At 47.0% G+C, this 23,692-nt stretch overlaps 1 protein-coding gene across 1 annotated transcript in view; it reads right to left on the bottom strand.

The window, feature by feature from the left end:
* Positions 1 to 23,692, bottom strand: part of SHPRH (SNF2 histone linker PHD RING helicase) — a 1,474,452-nt gene that overhangs the window by 589,433 nt on the left and 861,327 nt on the right. Inside the window, exon 21 of the mRNA XM_069606718.1 lies at positions 10,642 to 10,867. Coding sequence (XP_069462819.1) covers positions 10,642 to 10,867 — 226 coding nt within the window. The remainder of the gene's footprint in view (positions 1 to 10,641; positions 10,868 to 23,692) is intronic.

Raw genomic sequence — 23,692 nt, 5'->3', positions numbered from 1 at the left:
GCGACAAAGGGGGTGACATGATAGTCTCCTCCTCTGGCTGCTCCACACCCTCCGATAGGGAGGGACTTGGATCCGATACAATAGTACCTCCCGGTACAAGGCCACCCCAAGGCTAGGGTATGAAGCCCGTGGATGAGCTGTTAAAGCCAACCCGTGGAGGCAGCGGGTACTGAGACAGACCTGCAATACTCTGTTTATCACCAGCCAGATTATGAGGGCCCTGTGAGGGTGCACCTGCCTGCACATTGCAACAGTCAGGTGCATTCCCATATGACTGTTGGCCCAGACACACATGCTTCAACCCCGCTCTCCTCCAGGTGGCACATTGGGAACCCTGTAACTTCCACAAAGCGTGCACCACGTTAAAGGGCGCTCACCCATTGGCAGGAGGTATAGTTCACCTCGGGAGGATGACAAAAGGCTGCAGCAAAACCCAGCGCTCCATGAATCAATACACTAAGGCCACACTAGTGAAACCAGCAAAAGTGAAGACAACTTTCACCATGGAGAAAGAACCCTTTCCTGTCGAACCCACAGAAATGCAGCACATTATGGCATGCATGCAAGAAGGGTTTGCTAAAGTACATAGCAAACTCGATGATATGACCAGTACCATCGACTCCATTAAGTCGCGCATAGACAGAATGTATCAGCAGCTGGATGAAGCTGAAACGACGGTGAGCACATTGGAGGATGATGTGTCCAACCTTCGAGCCAAACTAACCACACTCGGCAAGCGGGTATTACAAGAAGAAAAACGACGACCTAGAGTCGTGTTCCCGCAGAAATAATATCCGCATTATAGGGATCCCGGAGCAGAATTCTGAATCCTCCCTGGAGCAATGGTTAACTGACACTCTGCTGCCACTCCTGGGTAACCCTGCAGTGTCTCCGCAATTTGCTATTGAGCGGTCTCCCAGATCCCTAGCACCCAAGCATAAACCTGGTGCACCTCCACGCCCAATCATTGCCCAGGTTCTCAACTACCGGGATCCGGATGCCATCCTGCGGGCAGCCCGCGAACAAGGGGTACTCATGTTGGGATCTAACAGGATCCATATATATCCTGACTTTTCGGTGGCTGCGAAGCAAAAAAGAAAATCCTTTCTGGCAGTTAAAAAAAATACCTTCTTGAAGGACACTTTAAATACGCCATGCAGCTAAGCTCTGTGTGGAATGGAATGAAAATACATATTTCTTCACGGTACCAGGAGAGGCTATGAAGTTCCTGCACGGGGTCCTACCAGCACCCTGACCCTATGTGTGACAGCCCAAGATACACTTGTGCTGTACCCCAATACTCTGGACACTTACGAAGCTTGTGGGAATTCCCCACGTTGATCACCAAAAGACCCGTGGTCGCAGACTTCTTCACCATCCAATTTATGGGTGGACAGAGGCCTCCCTCTACCACGATAACGTGACCCACGGCAAAGCTACACCCACATGTGTGAAGGTTGATTTGAAAGAAAGTTGTGAACATATATTCTTTTTCTATGTGTTTAAATCTGAGTAGCGCCCGGGTTGCTTAGCACACCAGTCCCCCATGCAAGGTTGCGCTCAAAGTTTGGGATGTTGGTACTTTTTTTTGTTGGGTTTGGTATTGAAGGGTTTCATTTCCCAAGTTCAGTGGGAAATGCGGGCAGTGGGTTGGTTTGGGAAGTTAAATGGGAAAAATCACACAGGGCAAAAATCAGATCAATGGCTGGCGGTATGGTGGGTCCTGCGGAGGGCCTGGGGCTGAGGAGTTGGGCGGGGGGAGACGTAGGTGGCGACGAACCCATGTGGTCGACACTGGGATGGGTGACGTGATGGACATACAGTGCCTCGGGAATCCAATTAAGAGGTGGAAAATACACCTATATGTAGAAAGACACATGGGCAACATTTTGTATTTATAAGAGATGCATGCACTTTCCTCGACTTTTGAGGGATTTGTGAGACAGTGGGGCGTGAACCGATTCTAGACATCATATTCGACTAATACATACAAACATAATAAAGAAGTCCCTCCCATTCCAGCGCAGACATGTGGTCATTGACCCTTTAGGTAGATATGTCATGGTGTATGGAGCCCTGGCGGGACGAGAGATATTGCTTATGAATATTTATGGCCCCAACATTGACGACCCTCAATTCTATATTGAAGTTATTGATAAATTGGCTCAGTACCCGCTGGTGTCCATAATGTGGGGAGTAGACTTCAATACAATCCTTGATCTCCTGTGGGTATGCATTCCCTTGGCATGGTCGATGCTTGGAGGGCGACTCATGGCAATGATCGATCTTTTTCCTTTTACTCATTGGTCCATGATTCCTCCTACTGTATCGCTATGTGGCTGATCTCAGATGTGCTGATGGGAGGAGTCAAGGAGACCCCCCATGGTCCCCAGAACATACTCCGATCACTCCCTGTCTGTCTCTACCTGACACTATGTGCGCACCCTACACCCCGAAACAACTGGTGCTTTAAACCACAAGCGTTGCTAGATGTGGCGTTCGTATCCACTATAGAAGAACATGTGAAATAGTTTTTTGAGACAAATGTGGGCTCGTTGGCACAGGTCAGTACACTGTGGGAAACCTTCAAAGTTTACATACGTGGGATCACAATTTCTACCGAATTTAGTGTCCTCAAAACGATACAGCAAGACTTTGAGAATAGCGAGAACAGGCTAAAAGAACTCGAAAGAGGCCTGAAAACTGCCCCCACCCCTGCCACACTCACACAGATTAAAGAGGCATTAGACACCTTCAGAGTACATGCGGAACGAGAAGTGAAGTTCTTTGATAGCCCTATGGCAGCACGAAGATACAGTGAGGGGGAAAGGCCGGGTAAACTGCTTGCTTACAAGAAAGAGGTAGGGGTGTGTGTTCTGGTGATTACAGACTCTTCACGGAACCCTGTACACACTCCGGCAGTCATCAACTATGCGTTTGCAAAATTTTACAAGGATCTGTATGCTAATGCGGATAAACACTCACCAGACGACATTGACAGGTTTTTAGACACATTACCACTTAGCCTACTCTCCCACAATGCCAGAACCCTTCTAGATCAACCAATCTCTCTGACTGATATCATCCAAGCTATCGAACACTTACCATCTGGGAAAGCCCCCAGTACTGACGGCCTCACGGACGAATTTTACAAGCAACACAATACTTATCTTGCCCCACTTACTGCTACTATGGCATGAATCCCTTAAGCCACAGACACTACCTGCCATTATGCGCAAAGCTCTCATCACAATCCTGTTTAAACCCAACAAGCCAGCTGAACAGTGCGGCTCCTATAGGCACCTCTCTCTAATCAACAATGTTCAAATATTTGCAGAAATTATGGCCACATGACTGATGCCATTCATGTCGCACATCATAGAACTGGAGACCTTGGACATCCAAAAGGCGTTCGATTCGGTATCCTGGAGGTTCGTGTACAAAGTGTTGACGCAATGTAGGTTTGATCCTGAGTTCCTTGCCTCTCTATGTCTATTATACACATCCCCGGTCGCCGGGGTCAACACTAATGGGACACTATCTGTGCCCTTTGCGATAGAGAGGGGCACCCGGCTGGGCTGTCTATCACCCCTCATATTTGCGATTATCATTGAACCTTTCGCAGATCTAATACACCATAAACTTAAACATCGGTTAATCAAGATGACGGGGGAACCTTAAATTATTTCTCGATACGCAGACGACACACTATTATATATAAGGGACCGCTCCATCCATCTGGAACCCATCAGGTCAGATCACTCTGACTTCGGCGAGATATCGGGCCTCAGAGTCAACTGTAGTAAATCAGAACTCTTCCCCCTCACAGATGCCACTGTCCCACCTCATGACCTACAGGGATATTCGTGGGCTCCCAGGACCATACGTTATTTGGGGATCGCCATTGCCAGACACTGCCCTGAGCTATAAGAACATAACTATGCTGAGTATACTGCACTGCTTTGGGACAAACTCAGAAGATGGGCCAGTCATCCCTTTATGATTGCTGGCAAAATGACGCTCCTCAAAATCACTGTGCTCCCAAAATTGCTATACTTATTCCTCAATATACCGATGTGGCCCGTGCAGACATTCTTACAAGAGCTAGAAACTAATATATGTAAATATGTGTGACTCTCTCGAGTGGTGCGCCTAAAATTGAGTACACTGTCGCAACCATACGATAAGGGGGGTTTGCGGCTCCAGACTTTAGTTTGTACTGGATTGCTGCACAAGCGCAATTTGCTGCGTACTGTTACTCTCAGGAACTGCCTCTCCCTCACGCACGCTTAGAGAAACACTCGGCGGTGACAAAGATCTGAGTTCATTGATTTTCCTCACTAGATTCGTGGATAGCTGTGGATTTGATCCCGCTAGCATTACTGCACTCGTTTGGCACAAAATATGGAAAATAGTTGCCACACCCGCACCATACCATAGAAACCTCCCCTTGTGGGATTGCGTGCCCTGTCTACCACAATCAGACTCGGGCTCACGCAAAATCTGCACGGCATGGATTCCATACACTAGGAACCAGTATATATCCAGAGGGCAACTTCATTCAGCCAAATGCTGGCCCACCACATATCATCACAATGATTACAATATGCGGGCCTACGCAGAGCATGTCAAAAAAAGTGGGATTTCCCAGTGCAGCCTGCAGACAATAAATTACTTGAATATGTCCCGATGGCGAGCAGCAATCGTGGTCTAGTGGCATCGATATAGGATCATTCAAAATAGCCTGGCCCCACTGCAGTGCAATGCTCGCTCCAAGTGGGCAACCGACATGCAGACTGACATTACTGAGGACCTCTGGACAAACATGTGCATACAGACACACACAGTCTCATATAATTCTAAATGTCAACTGACACGACTGAAAGTGTTACACAGGTTCGACTACACACCTGCCAGACTATGCCTGTTCTCAGGAGAAGGGACCGGGGCGTGCCCCTGATGCAATTATCCTGATTCTAAATACTTTCACATGTTGTGGGATTGCCCGAAATTACAAAAGTTCTGGGGTGAAGTATGTACTGTTATGTCGGAAATGGTGGGCTCAGAGATTCGTCCCATCCCGCTGTCCTGTCTGTTCGACATATTCAACACTCCCATCGGCAGTGTGAGTAGATTTATAAAACTGTGCCTTCTTGCTAAACGATGCATATTACTAAGATGGACAAGTGCAAATGTCCCCAACAAGGATCACTGGTTGAAAGGTGTTGTATGGGCCAACGACATGGAGGAACACTGGGCACAAATGCAACTGATTGACTTTCATTCAAGAAACATTTGGGGGCCACTCACGTCATACCTCTTATGTGGGTCGTCAACTGCAGATGGGATCTCGATCCCCCGAGTGTGATACAATATGTACTCACCTGCCAATGAAACTTGTTGAATGCCCATCCAAGATGTTCTTCCCCTCCCCGAAAACTGTCTCCTCCGGTCACTGTCCCCTGAGACACCCCACCTCTGCTCCTGCTGACCCGCTAGCTACAATGACAAACATACTGTACTGTGAATTGAGATGTATTGCCATGTGTTAATAAAGAATTATTTTTAAAAGTATTCAAGAGAAAAGTTGAGTGAACCGTTGAAAAGCCTGGAAGGTTGCAAAGTCGATTTGGAACACTTATTGAAAGTCAAGAGAACTGACTGTGTTGAAATTACTTGGGGAAGGGAACCATGAGGCCTATTGGAACGCTGTTGAACTTGGGGAAGGGTACCCCAAACTTTTTTTGAGTGGAAATGTTTGGAGCTTGGGAAAGGGCTGAAACGCAAGCTAAGAGCAGGAAGAAGCTCAAAAATTAGTTTGGAACACTATTTGTTTTGGTGCTGACATCCCAACACATTGTTTAGTCTTAGTTGTGAGGGCAAGTAAAGGTTTTGTACACAGACCGACTTTTAAGTTGAGCTTAGACTCAGACTATCTTTAGTTTCTTTAGGTAGGGAAATCCCACCTTAGCATAGGGCAAGTTAGGCCTTCCACCATCCTGACATTTAAGTATTTTAGTTCAATATTGAATCTGTTGTCTGTGTCTTGCTTCATGATGCCTTCACAATATATTTAATAATATAGGTATAATGGGACCACTGTTTAATTAAAGAATAGAAAGAAATAGATATGCATACATGTGCCCCTTTATGTCACCTGTACTAATCAGTGGCATGGGCAGCATTTACCATGAAAAAGACCCATACTTCAATACTGCCTGATAAGAAGACAGCCTATAGGGAGTAAAATAGTCTTTCTGCACATTTTTATCTGGAGTCCTGACTGTCACCATCTACTACATATTCCTATACTATAGATGAACAAGTTACTCTCTTACCGGTAACGTTCTTTCGATGGGATGGTCCGACGATGTATTCCATAACTATGACAGTAATCACTGCAGCAGAGCTGCAGTGATTACTGTCATAGATATGAAATACGTCGGAGGATCCAATCCCCTCGAATGTGGGTTGAGAAACAAACACTTTATAAAATTACATTCACACATCACATTTTATACATATTTGCTTACACTAATTTACACATGAGGTGATGCAGGGCACTAGAATAAGTAGATCACTGCGCTGATCATTAGTGAATATAGGGCACCCGGCTGCCGGTGATGGGGTTCTCCGGAGACAGCGCCCTTCCGTCTCGAAATTCAGCTAGACGGAGATGGGTTAGAACCTAGGACACACAGGCGCAAGGTCAGTGAGTATATCTATCCCATAGTGTCATCCATTCTAAAAGAAATTCAGGAGAGTCTTGACGGTAAGTATGGTGGTGATTTTAATTACACAGTTCAGCTAACATGTGTTTCGACCCTCCTGGGTCTTTTTGAAGGTGTGTGTTGGTTAATTGTATACATCGAAGTGGGCGATGAGCTCTGGATAGAATGCTTATGTTGGTTTGCAAACTGTCAAGCCTGGGGACCTCTGCAAATATATGAGCGGTCTCAGCGATCTTTCGAAAGACTGTATAATTAAAATCACCACTGTACTAACCGTCAAGACTCTACAGAATTGTTTTTAGAACGGATGACACTATCCGAATGATATATTAACTGACCCAGTGCCTGTGTGACCTAGGTTCTAACCCATGTCTAACTGATTTTACACAGTATTCCCACTTTAAATGGGCATAACATGTGCTACCACATGGACCCTCATGCATAAAATACCATATTTGCCCTCATTTACTTTGAATAACATGCATTCTGCACAAAAAAAGGCATGTGTGCGCAAATTTGCAAAGATTTTCATGGTGAAAATGTGCAACAAAATGTTTGCATTTGGCAAAAATCTACACGAGCGACAAATTTGTAATAAAAATGCAAGTACTGGGCTGTGAAAAGTTATGCACTCATCAACTGCAAGAGTAGCACTGTAAAAGGGGAGGGGCCCCTTTTAATCGCTATGCAGTCAAGCTCAAAACAAAAGTAATGTACATCGAAAAGAAATGCAGGGGCACAGTAAGTATAACCAAAATTAGGGAAAGGCGAAAATGCGGTAAATCGGCCTTGTAGCATGCTTTTGCAGAAAATGCGTGTTAGATTTTTGTTAATCTGCTACAAAGCCGCAGTGGCTGGTAACACATTGCAGGTCCCAAGATCCAAGGCTGGTATGGTAAGAAGCAAATAATTGTTATTTCTCGAGGTAACAGATTAGAGTCCTTGGGTTCAGCCAACAAGCAATGAGTGCATAAGCATTTTTATAATTCATAATGATTTGCAAAACACAATTTTTAAATAGTTTCAAAAGAACCACAGTGGTTTCAAATAGCCCCTTAGTACATTATGCCTGGGAAGAAGGTTGAAGAGTTCTTAATATGCAACATTTGTATAGTAGTATGTCTGTGGTTCAAGGCTCTGACAGTGCCATGGTAGAGAGCGTTTCTCAAGAAAACGTAGATGAGATGACCAGGACAGATGAATAAAGTTCTGCTTGTCATCTCAAAATGTTTCAATGAATTGCCATGGGAAATGAGGGTTGGATTGTGACATCATAAATTCTAATTAAGGTCTGTATGGGAAAGTTTCTGAACCCAATTACAGAAGCAAATGTATGTTTTTCTATAAGGGTATAATATGCAAGCACCAATCAGCTTTGAGTGGGGAGATTTTTTTAATGTCGCAAAGTTACTAATGTTAATGAGCTCGATTGTTATAAAAGTTTTAGATTTAGGGGCGCTTCTTTGACAGCGCCTTTTCCATGCAGTTCTGTTCTGCGATCTGTTTGAATATAGCTTTCCCAGCTGCGTCTGGGTCCTGAATAAACCCGTGTTACTTCTTGCCTATGTACAATCCTTTTTTGACTACTTTTGTAATTTTTTATTGGCGAGTCCCAAGGCAACTGCCGGCACAAACTTATTAAACAAAATTAGTCTTTGGTTACTGTGACAAATCTGATCAATTCGTCCCTTTTCCCCAGATGGAAGCAACCTCCTTTGAGGTTAGGGAGGTGAGCTCACTCTGCAAGATCCACCCTAAGGAGTCTGGGCAAGTGGAACCTCACAGGGAGTGACTCCCCTCTTGGGACAAGGAATCCCAGTCTGATTAGGGCCTCCTAATCAGGAATACATGGGACTTGGAAAAACTGTTTTTACTCCTGTTTGGACTCAAGCAACCAGTGACATTCCTTCCATCTCTTTGGCTCCAGGTAATGCTGGATTTTGTCCGAGTGGCACAGTCAAAAAAGGACACACCATTTTTGTTTGCGATGACGTACATAAACACAGGAGGAACAATGAATGGGAAGGAAACTCCTACGCAGGTGTTCCTGTGATTCCTATGCAGAGGCGAACCTCTGGAGAGGAGACGTCCTGGGGGCCGGAGCCACACCGGACCACAGAGCCAGAGGTAGAGTGGAGGGTGAGCCAAATGCTAGATGGACACCGGAAGGCTGGCGTCCCATTCCAACCGAGAAGCCAAGGTCGGGGAAGAGGTGAAGATGGGGAAGCACCCATTTCCTCTGGTGGCGCGACCACACGGAAGCCGTGGTAGGCCTGGGGCTGGTAACCAACACTGAGACCAGATCGCTGGGGAGAGCCTGGATCCCCGATCTCTAAGCCAGAAGGACATTAGCTGCAGAGGCAAGCCGCAAAATTGAAGTGGACGTTCCCACAGAGAGACTACCACTGAGAGGTACGAACACTTTGAATCAAGGCTGGGAGAGTATACAAAGTTGCGAAACCATGAGAAGCCTGAACAGGCAAGTGCCCTATGTGAATAAGAGTGAAGGGGATATGAACACTTTGAATCAAGGCTGGGAAAGCTGACAAGGTTACGGCAGACTGAGAAACCCGAATGGACAAGCAGCCTATGTGAATTATGCTGACTGAGAGAAAGCAAGTCTGCAAGAAGGCCGTAGGACTTTGGGGAGTCCAAGAGCAACAGAATTGTTGTAAAGATAACTGTGCTATACGGGAACCTGGAGAGATTCGGAAAAAAACCTTGTTTTCCCAAGGAAGAAGGAACTATATGGAAGATACTTTCTTTTGACCTGCAAAATCTACATGAAAGTTGTGAACTGTTTTATGATATTGACAATCTTGAATCTAACAATTCATCCAAGTGATTGGGCCAATCAGAAAACTAAGCTATAGGCCATTATTCCAACCTCTCATTTTAGTTAAATTTCCAAAGTGGTAGGGCCAGATAAGTTGGATAGGATTTTGAACTAAGGACTGTTTTTTTCTTACAAGCAGCACTAGTTTTAGTTTCTAGGTAGGGAACTTCCCTCAGAGATAGGGCAAGCTAGGAGTTTTCATTTATTTTTAATAAACACCCTTGAAACAGGTCAATCATTGGTCCAAGCCCTTCTTCTGGTTTGCCACAGTACACAGAAACCCATCTCACTAATGTCAACAGCACTCATAGATAATGTTAATGACAGACATTTTAAGGAGGCACCAAAAAGTGATGAATGGAAAGGTATGCGTTAATCATGACCACGAGAAGTGCTCTGGGCAGCTTCCAGTTCTTTGTTTCTTTAGTCAATTTGTGCCATAACATGAGAGGGACCAGCCAAATGCAAATTAGTCATGACACTGATTTCTATTTTTAACAATTACACATGCTTCTTGGATAGCTCAATTTTGAAAGACACACAAGAAACATTAAATTAGTGAATGCGCTGCTTTGCACCTGCTTGAAAGAGAGCTAGTTCAAGATCAAAGAAATTGGAGAAAATCCTTTGTTTCACGTTCGTGAATCTTCCTCATTTCTGTGCGTTTGGCTTCTTTGCAGGCTTCGCTCTCCTTTTGCGCTTCCTCTCCTTTGACACTCATACATTTATAAATAAAGTAAATCGACACTTGAACCTTCCTGTCTATCTACCCAGTTGAGACTGGCATTTTGTGCTTGCACATGTTATGCACGAGTTGTGTAATTTTAAAACAAGTGGGTTTTGCACCCAAGTATCTTACTGATCATGTGCAATTTACACATGTGTAAGGTGCTTTACTTAAGGAGGCATACGTTACAAAGAACCAAAATAAGATTTTGTGAAACGGGCACAACATCTGTGCAAAGTCTATTTTCTATGTAATCAGTTTATGGGAAGAAAAAGGAAAAGAGTAAGATAAAAAAAAGGAAACACAAAAATAACACCCAATTACTTTCTCCTCAACATTACTTGTACCTTATATTCCTTCTTCCATGCTTCGAAGAGCTCTAGAAAGCTGCTGCCTTCTTCCACTAGACTGGAATCCATTCTATGGGTCTTGGCAAATGACAGAATGGCCTTTAAGGAGCGCTCTGTCTCACTCGCTGCCCAAAGTCCCCGGCTTGTTGTGGGCAAGCGGTCATCCAAGAGGCCTTCTTCATCCTCTATCATTTCCTCAAAGATTGCAGTCTGTCCTTTAACACTTTAAAAACAAAAGCAAGTTACATGCTGTGCTATGCACTTCAAATACGTCATTCTGTCTCCAAACATCATCCAGCATGGTTAAAAAAAAAAAAAGCAATTTGAGTTGACTTAAATAATAATTTCACTGGTGTTTCAATTGCGATAGCGGTCTTCTTCCTACTACTGATTAAGTAATTCTATTTCCATGCAACTAGCAGCCGAAAGTTGTTGTTAAATGCTTTACATTAGCATGCACTAAAACATTTGATTTGTCTTTACATTACAATCTCTTTCGGGCACAGAACAAAACACTGCTTCAACAATCAAAATATGAAACAGCTCACGCCGATAGCTAGAGCCGATTGGCGCATATTGGCTGCAGTTTGACATTTTTTGCAATCCTTGCTGGGAATTTCTAACAGAAATATGTTCCATCAAACTGAATATAGTAACTAACTAGTGATAGAAGACACCATGTCTGGGCAGCTGAAGATTCGGACATTGCAAAATTAATAATTAAGTTACATTAAATATTTCCATTTCAGTAAGCGAATTGTGATGCTTAATAGCATTTGCATGAACATTTGACATAGAGACCATGATATACTGTGTGTCAGGTATTTTATGCTGAGTTGAAAGATGTAGGGTTTGATTGATATTGTGGTTAAGTGAACAAATCGTAGTTTGTGTGAAAGGGTTGATAAAGAGTGTAAGGATGCATGAAGGGAAATTATCTTAGTACCATGTATGGAAGGACGTGAGGTGTGGTGAGTTGGTGTTCGATTGTTGAGAGCTGTGAGAACCATGGTGTATAAAGGAATACGCTCTACACAAAGGGCAAGGACATAAGAGCAAGATTTAGACATATTTGAGAATGTTGAAAAGCATGCATGTGGTAGAATTGAGGACTTATTCGAGTGATTTAAATGCGCCTGCAGAAGACTTGAGAATTGATATGGGCCTACTAGGATGGAAAGGTGAAGTGGAGTAGTTTTACTTATGTACGTTGAGAGTGTGGCGGCAGATGAAGGAGCAAGTTATGGAGTTGGAGGAAACATTAGTTTCTTTCTTGAAATAAATTCAGAGGTTGCCGGAAGACAGAGAGAGTATAATGGACTTGAATGGGAATAAAATCGTTACTGCAATGGTTTCAGGTGCACTAAATGTAGATGATGGAGAAATTACTTACCAGTAATGTTCTTTCTATGGAAGGTGACCAAACGCTGTTCACTTGCAAATGCGTACAGTGAATGCCCCAATGCTTCCAAGACGTGTCTGTGACCACCTAGGTCTGGGTCCACAGAGGCCAAAAAGGTTCCCTGTCATCATGTTCTCTCTACTGGATGACCAAGATAGGTTCTTGGCCACTGACTTCGACACAGAGAATGTCCTTCATGGAATTGAAATACTGGGACCACTTATCTCTCAATAGCCACTGCAGAGACCACATACACAGTCTGGCTTCTGGCACCAGAAAGATGCAGGAAGCCTTGAGGCCAAAGAGGCAGAGGAAGGAAGCCACTGGGAGGCTTGTCGTGATTCAGGAAGAGTTCGACCATTTGCCTGACACTGGTGACTCTTTCTTCGGGGGGGGGGGAGTGGGTGGGAGGGGGAGCCTTCCCCACCTGTGTGTCAAGAACTCCTTCGATGATCTGGAGCTTCTGCGTTGGTGTGACGTGGGACTTCTGGAAGTTTATGAGAAGCCCAACTCGTGAAGCAGTGTGCAGGTTTCCTTGAGCTGCGTCGATACCTGCTGCAGAGAATTCCCTCAGATTAGCCTGTCGTCCAGATATGGGTATACATGAACACCAGATATCACGAGGTGCGACGCCACCAGTTCCATGAGCTTAGTGAACACCCTGGGCGCGAAGGTTAGGCCAAAGAAGAGCACCTTGAATTGATAATGTGTGCCCCTGATAACGAATCTCAGGAAACGCCTGTACTTCCGAAGAATAGGCACATGGAAATAAGCGTCCTGAAGATCCAGTGACACCAATCAGTCCTGAAACTGTAGAACCTGCAGAATAAATATCTTTCAAAGTCACCATCTTGAACTTGTCTTTCCTCAGGAACTTGTTCAAGGCCCAGAGGTCCAAGATGGGATGAGCCCTCCTCCTTTCTTGGGTACCAGGAAATAATGGGAACACCAGCCCGATTCTCTCTACTCGGGTGGCACCTCTTCCAAGGAACCTTTCAATAACAGGGCTCGCAGCAGCTCTTCCTGGAGCTCCTGTTCTGGTTGCTTCCTCAGGGTTCGGGGGTGGTCTGTCCGTTGGTCTTCATAAGAAAGTTAGACAGTACCCCCGTTGGACGAGCTGCAATGCTCAAGTGTCAGAGGTTACCCCCTTCCACTAAGGCAAGTGCTTGGAAATTCTCCCTCCAACCGGGCAGCATGAGGGGAGATCTCAAAGCAGCTTAGCGGGTGCTGACGCCCCTGTTGCAGCTGCCGCTGTCTACTAGCTCTTAGAAGCCCCCCAGCCCAGTCCGTGTGCTAGAGCTACCTCTGCCATTGCCTGGTATGCGGGAGCTGTGCTTTCTTTCTAAACGGAATGTACCATCTATAGCCTCTTCAACTTGAGGAGAGGTGGAAAGATTGCTTCTGAGGTTGCTGCACAGCGAGACCCAGAGATTTAACAGTTATTTTGAGTCCTTGACTTTCTCCAATGACTCATCGGGCTGAACAGGTGTTTGCCGTCAAAAACGATGTCCAGTAGTTTAGCTAGGACATTTGACGAGAACTCCGAACTGTGCAGATCGTCTGACCTTCTCAGCACAGTAGACAACCCCATTACCTTGCCCACGCAGTCTGCAGTGTCCAGGCCTGACTGCAGTGCCTTGCAAGCTACCACTTTGCCGTCATCAACCAGCTGCAGAAAAGCCATCCCTCATTTCGCTAGCAGGGATGGTGTTCTGCTGCCTCCCTTATAAGCCTCCATAGTTCATAGGAGTATTTGGCAAAGCCACAGGATGCATTAACAGCATTCAGGGGCATAATGCTGAAGGCAAAGATTTTCTTGGCTGGAGCATCAGTTTTCTTAGATTCCCTATCCATGGGCAAATTAGAGGTAGACGTGGCTGGTCTGGCGCTCACTGTAGAGGTTTGTACAACTAAACCTTCTGGCGTTGTGTGGGAAGATAGAAAAGTTAAGTCCCCCCTCACTGGTTTATACTTTTTAGAAAGCTCTGAATGCCCTTTCCATTTGAGGACCTTTGTCCAGTATGTCAGTGAGATCATAGGCCGATAAGGGCTTTGCAAGAGTACCTAAGTCTAGAGCCTCAAACACCCTCTCAACCATTCTTTGGTACGGAGGACTAGGGTGTCCATATGGGGCAGCTTGCTGAATGTCAAGGTCAGGGAATGTATCCAACCCACTTGCATCATTGAGTCCCTCAACCAGGGCAACCAAATCAGCTGGTCGGTAAAAAAATTATCCCCACCAGCCCCCTTCACCTACTGGTTCGAAGGCAAAAGACACCTGTTCCTGCACATTGTCGAAAATCGACCCCATAGTGTCAAAGAATGCCGAGCGAGTGTCGGGAACAAAAGAACGACCGGCTGTCGGCACTGACATTGTTGTTCTTTGGCCTAACAGCACCAGGAATTCAGGGCCCTTCAGCGCCACGGCAGGTTTTGTGGTAGTCGTGGACTAGCACAAGGTCGTTGGACCCGATTTGGTCCCCTTGGTGCCAGAAACACCAGGTGCAACTGATGCCATGGGAGCCTGCAACGTTGAGAACCAAGTTGTACCGGCTGCAGCTGTTTTACTTTCGATGTGCCGGAATTTGGGTAGGCCTTACTGCATTCTTTTCCGATGAATTGGAGTCATGCCTGCGTCAGTGGTGTTGTTTCTTCTTATGGGAAGACGAAGAATGGCTACGAAAATGCAACCTTTTCTTCCAATGCCTGTGCTCTTTTTTTGGGTGTTGATGTGATATGGCAATTATACTGTGCCTATACACAAGTGTTTCAAGGCATGACGGGGAAAGGGAACAGAAGGAGGACAGAGAAAACGATCTTACTAGGCCAAGTGACATTGAGATTGCACAAGTGCAGGGGAAAGGGGAGGGGAAAAAGTTCTGGGGAGGGGGATGAAGTGCTGTACATGGGATCAAACAATAACAAGAAGTGTGGCCAACAGGTGGCAGGAGGAAGGGTAAGTGCAGACAGCAGGTGTCCAATAAGTGCAGGTAGGGAGACTGTAGGGTTACATATACAGACCCAAGAGCAAGGGTTGCCAGGAGGCAGTGCGGGTGTGCAACTGGGCGGGCAGGGACCTGGGCCCGAAATCAGAGGGTAGCCAGGTGACCAGTGCAGTATCATACAGGAGATCATTAGGGGATTGGAAGAGTGACGGCAGTAGCAAAGAGAAAGGTCTTGAGGTGCTTTCAGTACTGGAGATGGTTCTCCTCAAGTTTCAGAGTGGCAGGGAGGCTGTTCCAGAGAGAGGCCCCAGCCGAAGAAAGAGATCTACCCCCAACTCATTGCTTGGAGAAGCGTCTGACCCCGAGTGAATTGGAGGTGGAGGAGCGAAGAGCTTGAGTAGGAAGGTATTCACGAAGGGAGAGTTGGAGGTATTGAGGACCCAGGCCCCAGAAGGCCTTGTGGACAATGCATAAGGTCTTGAACTTAATCCTTGCAGCCACTGTGAGCCAATGAAGAGATTTGAGTGCTGGAGAGATACGATCCCTGGACTTGAGGCCAAGGACAAGTCTTGCAGTCCTGTTCTGGATGAGTTGCAGAGGGGGGAGAGTCGAAGCAGGCAGATTTAGAAAGAGGCTGTTGCAGTAGTCCAGTCTAGAGAGAACCAGAGATTTAGAGACAGTGAGCTTCTGGGGGAAGGAGAGGAAAGGAAGAATACCTCTGAGGCGGTTCGTTGGTAGTTTGACTTCTTAGAGTGGTCGGAGATGTGAGGGGGAAAAAAGGAGAGTGTGGAGTCGAGGATGACCCAGAGGTTCTTAGCCACACAGGTGGGAGCAGGAAGAGGGTCAAGGGAGGCCGGCCAGAGAGTGACGGCAAAGGAGGCTGCAGGTGTGCAGATGAGGAGAATCTCCGTCTTACTGGCATTAAGGCAGAGATCATTGGCGGCGCACCACTCCTGGATAGAAGGCAGACAGAGATGAGAGAAGGAGAAGAGGTGGCAGAGGGGAGCCTGAAAACGAGCTGAGTGTCATCCGCATAGCACTGAAAATTGGAGCAGAGGGCGGCAATGCGGTGGTGAGAGGTGCCAGGTATTGATTGACAAGCCAGGGAGAGAGGTTAGACACCTAGGGAACACCACAGGTAGAGAGTGAGATAGAGGAAAGGAAGGACCCAAGTTGGACCTGGGAGGGTCGATCAGAGAGGAACAGGGTAAGTCAGGCCAGGGCCTGATCAGTGATACCCAAGTTATCACAGAGACTGTTGAGCAGGATGGTATGGTTGACTGTGTCAAAGGCAGAAGAGAGATCAAGAAAGATGAGGACAGAGGGGAGATTAGAATCAAGGTTAGAGAGCAGGTCTTCACTGATGTTCAGGAGAGCAGTTTCCGTGCTTCTGGCTGATCTGAAGTCAGACTGATGGTCATGGAGACAACCAATAGATTCAGTGTGAAGATTAAGCTGGAAGAAGGCCAGCTTTTCCAGGAGTTTGAGGAAAGGAGTGACGGAGATCGGGCGATAGTTAGACGGGCAGGAGGGGTCGGCTGAGGGTTTCTTGAGAAGAAAGTGCACAAGAGAGTGCCTCAGGGGGGATGGGAAGGCTCCAGTGGCGAAGGAGTGATTGCAGAAGTCAGCCAGGGCAGGAGCAAGGGTGTCAATGTGGTCCTTGATGGTTTTGGAAGAACAGGGAAGAACCTGTTTTGACAAGACTTTTAGATCGGATTTATCTAGAAACCTTGTCAGGGGAGAACAGAGAAAAGGAAGACGAAGACGGACGAGAGGAGGCCACAGAGGGGCCGGAGGTAGAGGGGAGAGTAGAGGGAGGAGGAGGAGGAGAGGACGAGAGGGTGGACAGGATTTCCTGGGTTTTAGAGATGAAATGAGAAGCCAGGGACGTGCAGAGGGCATGGGAGCGGACAGCAGAAGTAGAGACTGCAGCAGGATTAGCCAGCTCCTTGCAGATTTTAAAGAAATTGGCCGAGTTGTTAGATGCCACAGAGACAGAGGCTTGGATGTCAGCTCTCTTCTTAGTGCGGCCAGAGAGCCGGTGTTGCCTTTGGAGCATGCAGCAGGCCAGTTTGTCAGAGGACGCACGGGATGCTTGCCAGTTCCTCTCAGCCACCCTGCACTTGTGTTTAAGGATGACGAGGTGAGAATCCTACCAGGAGTTTCACTTGGCTTTGGGCTTCAAGCAGATCCTCATGACAGAGGCAAGAACATTGAGAGTATCAGAGACAGACGAGTGGAGCATGGAAAGGGCTGTGTCAGGATGCGAGTCAGCCGGAGGTGGAAGAGGGGGAGAGAAAGTGGTGGCGAAAGCCTCAACTGAGACACGCTTCATGGGTCAGATGACCGAGAAGGGAGGTGGCAGTGCTGGAGTTGGCTTGGCCTGAGGGGTAGAGATGGAGAGATGGGAGGAAAGGAGAAAGTGATCACTCCAGGAGAGAGGAGTGGCGAGAGGGATAGAGAGGGGGAGGTCTAAGGAGATCAGAACATCCAGAGTGTGCCCTGCAGTGTAAGTCGGCCAGAGGCAAAATAGAAAGAGAGTGAGTTGCAGAGGTTTGCGAAAGTGTCCCCAGGAGGGACAGAAAGTGTCCAGGTGGATGTTGAAGTCTCAGAGGAGGAGGTGAGTGGTTGAGGCCAGGAGGGAGGAGGAGAGGTCCGCCCAATCAGACGAAGAAGGTGATCTGCCAGGTGGCCGATAGATAGTAGCCACGGTAAGAGATTGGCCAGGGGAGAGAGAAAGCCTGCAGACAAGGCATTCGAAAGAGGAGTAGGCCTGCATAAGAATGACAGAGGCAGGAATCCACTTCGGGAAAATCGAGGTTCCACCCCCTCCCGAACGGTTGGATCTGGTTGCGGTGAAGAGGATCTTGTAGTCATCAGGGAGGAGAGTGTCAAAGCTTGCGACAGAGCTGGCGGTGAACCATGTCTCGGTGAGACCAAGGAAATCAAGGTCAAGTTCTTCCAGTAGGCGGCAGATGTCAGGAGTGTTTGACGGCAGAGCGAGAGTTGAGAGTGGCAATATGGAGAAGGTTGCCAGCCTTGAAAAACTTCTGGGGAGGGGTACATATCAGAGGTACGCCCTGCTGAGGTGTAGAAGGAGCCTGAGGGAGGGCAGAAGAGGAAGGAGGAGAGGGCAAGGTAGCCAAGGACGAGGCAGAGTGTGAAGGCAAGGAATCTGAAGGAGGGAGAGAAGGGACAGCAGGAGAAGAAAGGAAATTTATGAAGTGCGGGAAGCGTCTATCAAAGAGGAGATGGTTGGCCTGAGGCCCTTGGACCAAGACGGTGACATTCAGGAGACGCCCACGCCTTAGAAAAGGCCAACATCTCCCTCAATGAACTTGACTTCATAGCTATCACCGAGACCTGGCTCCACCCAGCCTCCGGCCCCACACTAGTGCTAGCCATACCCAATGACTATACTATCTACCATGCAGACAGACAAACAACCAACCAAAGGTGGTGGAGTAGCCATTATCACAAAAAGCTCCCTTAACATAAGGCACATACAAAACCAATCTATCCCATCCGCAGAACTACTCACCATCAAACTATCCACAACACACACAAACACCATCACCACCCACCTCATCTATAGACTGACAGTCCCCATACTATCCTTCAACGACGACATAGCTCTCCTACTCTCCAACAACACCAAACCCAACTCACAACTTCTCATTCTAGGCAACTTCAACCTAGGCTTCAATGACCAGAAAGATGACAAAGCAAACACCATCGCCAACACCATCTCTGAATTAGGACTCACCCAGCACATCCCGCAACCCACACACAGCAAAGGCCGCATCCTGGACTGGATAACTGACCTCAATTGCAACACCACCATCCTCACCAACACACCATGTGCTTGGACCGACCACCACCTCATTATATTTACCATCAACAAAGGCACTCAAACATCTGATCCTCCGCCCAATGCTCCACCTACACTCACTAGAAATAGCAAAAACATCACAGTAGAGAAACTCCTCCCTCTACTCCAACTCATCATCGACCTCTCACCCACCATCTCCAACCCCACAGAACTAGTAGATCTCTACAATACTACCATCCTCAAGGCCATAAACACCATAGCACCACTCAAACTCCGGAAAGCCAAACCACGCGTGCATCTCAACTCCTGGTTCACTCCTGAACTAAAAACGCTTTGTAAATCCAAAAGACAAGCTGAATTAACATGGAAACAGATGCGCTCCACTAATAATAAGAAAGCCTACGCACTTGCATCCAATATATACAAGACAGCGATCATCCAGACAAAAAAAACCATGTACAATGAAAGAATTTGTAACGCCAAATCCAATACCAAAGAGCTCTTCAACATCCAGAGAGACCTCAAATCCCCCTCCCCATTTCAGATACTTGTATCAAAGACATATCTTGGTGCACGAACATACAAGAAGCACTCCTTGGCAAAACTGCCATGCTACAAGCCAAATGAGACTAAGAAAGAAAGCCTCACCTTTGCTGACAACACAACCCCCTACACCCACACCCCACTGATGGACGATAACAACCTATTTGAATTTTCCACCTTAACCACCAAAGAGGTTGAAGACATAATTAATTTGCGGAAACCCTCCAAGTGCCAAGGCGATATTTGCCCGGCACCCATCATTAAAGACGCAGCCAAACATCTTGCCCCGTTCATCACATTTCTGATCAATTCATTGTTCACATCCAGCATAGTGCCTAACAACCTTAAGCCCCTTACTTAAGAAACCCACCCTTGACCCCAGTGTCCCTACCAATTACAGACCCATCATGACTGACCCCTTCCTCCTAAAAATCCTTGACAGAGCTGCCTACCTACAGATACAGAACCACCTCGAGAAAAATAACCTACTGGGACTCAGACAATCAGGCTTCCGCCCTAAACATGGCACCAAGACTGCTTTGATTGACCTCAAGACACAAATGGACAACATCAAAGATAATGGCAAACTTGCACTCCTTCTCCTCCTTGACTTGTCGGCTGCCTTCGACCTGGTCAACCATGACATCCTCTGCAAACATCTAACCTCAGCAGCCAAATTCTCTGACAAAGCCAATGCTTGGATCCAGTCCTTCCTGAACAACAGATCCATGAGGGTCTTTGCTCCTACAGCCTCTGCCAAACCAGCCGCAGTCACATGCAGTGTTCCCCAGGGCTCCTGCGTCTCCCCCACACTATACAATGCATTTACAAAACCCCTCTTTGACATAATGGACCGCTTGGGTGTCATCTACACGAATTACGCCGACACTCAAATACCTATACCACTAACAGGTGACTACACCACTGACAGCACAGCACTCAATAATATATATTCCATTATCCAAGAATGGATGGCCAAGCACGGCCTTTGTCTCAATGATGAAAAGACTGAACTTCTTCTCCTAGGCACCCAACCCAGACTCAACAAACTGGACAAACTATCAGACATTCACCTCTCCCCCTCCAATTGCACCACACTAGCCATAGCGTTAGTTTTCTCCAAAGCAGATTGCTGCAACGCACTATACCTGGGTACCAGCCAAAAAAAACATTAACAAGCTGCAAATTATCCAAAATAACGCCCTGCGAGCAGCCCTGAACATACCCAAACACGAACATATCTCTGACACCAGACGATCCTGCCAATGGCTATCTATACCTTAGAGAATTGAACATAAAACACTCTCGCTCACACACAAGTGTCTATCCGACCAAGCACCCAGATACCTATCTGACAATTTCTCACAACACAACCCACCACACCCAACCAGATCAGCCCAAACATACTGTTTAACTATCCCCAGATACGAGCTCCAAAAAAGCAGGAGGCTCAAGCTTTCCCGTGCTCGCCACTAAACTCTGGAATTCACTACCATTGGACATTAGATCTGAACCCTCTTTTCCCCGATTGAGAAACAGCACCAAATCCTCGTTACTGACCAAAGAAGCCCAGAAATCCTAACACCGCACTGCTACCATACCTACTGCCTGCAACCATGTAAAGTATGCATTATTTCATATGACTCATGCTTGCCATACCTTTGCACATTACCTGTATCTGCCTGACATTGTTCTAACTTTATGTATTGTCCATTTGTGGACTATGTTGTTGGATTTTGACATGCTGTATTCAATTCAAGTGCCTGGATGCCCCAGGGCCAGGCGGCGCTATACAAATAATAAACTAAACTAAACTCAGGTAAACATTAATGATGACCTTAGAGGAGTGGAAGGGGGCCAAGAGGGTCTCCCACAGGGTGCCATCATTGATGGGAGAAGAAGAGAAAGGAGAGAGCACAGAGACCATATGAGGAGTTCATAGGTCTGGCGAGGGAACGACAAAGATCAGCGATAGGGGGGCTTGGGTTGGAGACCAGGATATCCTTTTTGAACTTCTTCCTACCAGACTTGGTGAGGAGAGCAGGACAGTCGATAGAGAAGCAGTCTAAAAAGTCAGGAGAAACAGAGAGCACCATAGAGTAGGTGGGGGAAAGAGGAGAGAAGAAGAGGGGTGGAGGGGAAAGGTGGGGGGGGCATTAGGGAAGGACACAAGGAGGGGTACAAGCAGACAAGTTAGAAAGGGACAAGACAAATAGTGGACAGTGTAATCTAAGTAGACAAGAGCTCAGCAGGAAGAGCAATTATTAAACTGGAGGGTAGGCCCCTACTCTATATGGGACTGGAGAATAAGGCTAAACAAAAAAGGGGCATAGGTCCCAACAGGAAAGAAATGTGAAGTGCATCAGTGGAGTGAGTCACAGTAAACTGTCTCAACGAGTAGCTATAGAGCATGGGACACCCTATACCCAGTGTATATAAATTGCAACTGATATGGTGTCCGTATGTGGACTCTCAAAGCTGAATAGGAAAGTTAATATTCTGTGTTAATAAATATCACTAGGTATTCTAACCTTGAATTAGCTCTCAAGCACAAAGGAGCTAAGACACACTGCGCTGAGAAGTTGCCATCTGTGTGGGTTTCACATATTTATTTTTAAGCAACTGGTTGGTTAGTAATAGCAAATTTAGAATATACAACTTAAATTACAACAAGCAAATAAACAAACGAGACCTGAAAATTAATGTCTTGTCTTATCTGGTCCGTCTTCATCTGAAAATCAGTCCACTGATTTACCTCGCATTTCTTTTCTGTTGGGACCTATCCCTCTTTTTTGTTCAGCAGGAAGAGCAAGGCAGAGAAAGGCAGTCCAGGAAACAAACAGCTTACCAGGGCATCAAGAGCAGAGCAGTAGCTGAAAGGAAACCTAGACCTAGAGGAGGGTGGCGCGCAACAGAACACAGAGCAATCTACAGAATGGAGCAGTCGAGAAGTGAAAACCTAGGTGAGGGAAGAATGCATCAGAACACAAGCAATACATGGCAAAACATGCCAGTCAATGAGGGAAAAACACAAACCAATATACAAAAAACAGAGCAGTTGACACAAGGGGGTTGGAGGTATATGAGGAGGCAGGAAAAGAGCGCAAGGCAAATGCGATCAGGAGTCGCGAGGGACCACGCGATCAGGGATGCGCAGCTGCGACTAACCAGGGATGGAAAGTGTGAGGAACGCAATCAAGAGTTGCGAGGGACACGTGATCAGGGGATTGTGAGGGACCACGGAGTCAGGGACGTGCCGCTGCGAGCGAAACCAGGGTTGGAGTGTGAGGCACCATGTGATCAGGGATTGCGAGGGACCACTTGGGAAAGGGCACGCAGGTGTGAGCGTGACCGAGGATGGAAGGGCGTTAGGACGCACGACGATCACAGAAGTTCAGAGAAATGCACATAACGTGAGCGTGGCCATGGATGGAGAGGGCACTAGAGCGCACACATTTGCGGGAATGCAAGAGACCACGCAAGTCAGGGAAGGCGCAGCATGCACAGAGGCAGCGCAACTGAGGATTGTGAGGAGCCACAAAGGTAGGGGAGATGAAGCGCGAGCGATGCGAGGATGGAGGAGGTGAGGGCAGGTGCGTAACAGGAAAGGATAGAAGGGTGCGGAAGGGTACACGGGCAAGGAATGCGATGGGCAACACAGGTAGAGGGCGCAGGGGCGACAGGAAGGAAGGGTGAGAGGGGTGCTAAGGAGGGGTGGGAGGGGACAGCAAGGTAAGACTCACAGGGAAAGGGGGAGCACCAAGCAAGGGATAGGGGGAGAGGCGAAGGTTGCATGGGAGGGGAGGGACACAGAGACGAGGCGCAGTCGGAAGGGCTAAGAAACGCAGAGCAGGCAAGCAAACTCCCCAACTTCTTACCTGGCGACCGCAGACAGAAGGGTGAATCGTCCACACTCACTGTCTGCGTCACAGACCCCTTTGTCGCAAAACACATGCGTTGTTCAACATTGTGGCCTTGTCCTGCAAGGGCTTTGTCGCAGAGGGTCCGAACCTCGGATTTTATAGGCTCGGGCACATGGACGTAACAAACGTGTTACGTGTAAATCGGGCACCGTCTCCTGCGAACTTGCGTCGTTCAACACCGCAGCCTTGACCCTCAGTCTCCTGACCCAACGACCTGTCGGTCGAGCGAGCTGGGCATTTTGACGGGGGCTACCTGAGTGCTAGTTTCACCCATCACTCCATCAACGATTTGGGATTAATCTTCTGACAAGAACAACAATCCCTGATGACATGGACTTTACTGACGACATACCAAAAATGACTGTGGTTAAAGTGATCCTATAAAATTACCATAATACACTCA

The sequence above is a fragment of the Ambystoma mexicanum genome, chromosome 4p (assembly GCF_040938575.1).
Source record: "Ambystoma mexicanum isolate Mex_15411 chromosome 4p, UKY_AmexF1_1, whole genome shotgun sequence".
Taxonomy (NCBI): Eukaryota; Metazoa; Chordata; class Amphibia; order Caudata; family Ambystomatidae; genus Ambystoma; species Ambystoma mexicanum.
Note: the sequence above shows the minus strand (reverse complement) of the source record. Positions and strands in the feature narration are given on the sequence as shown.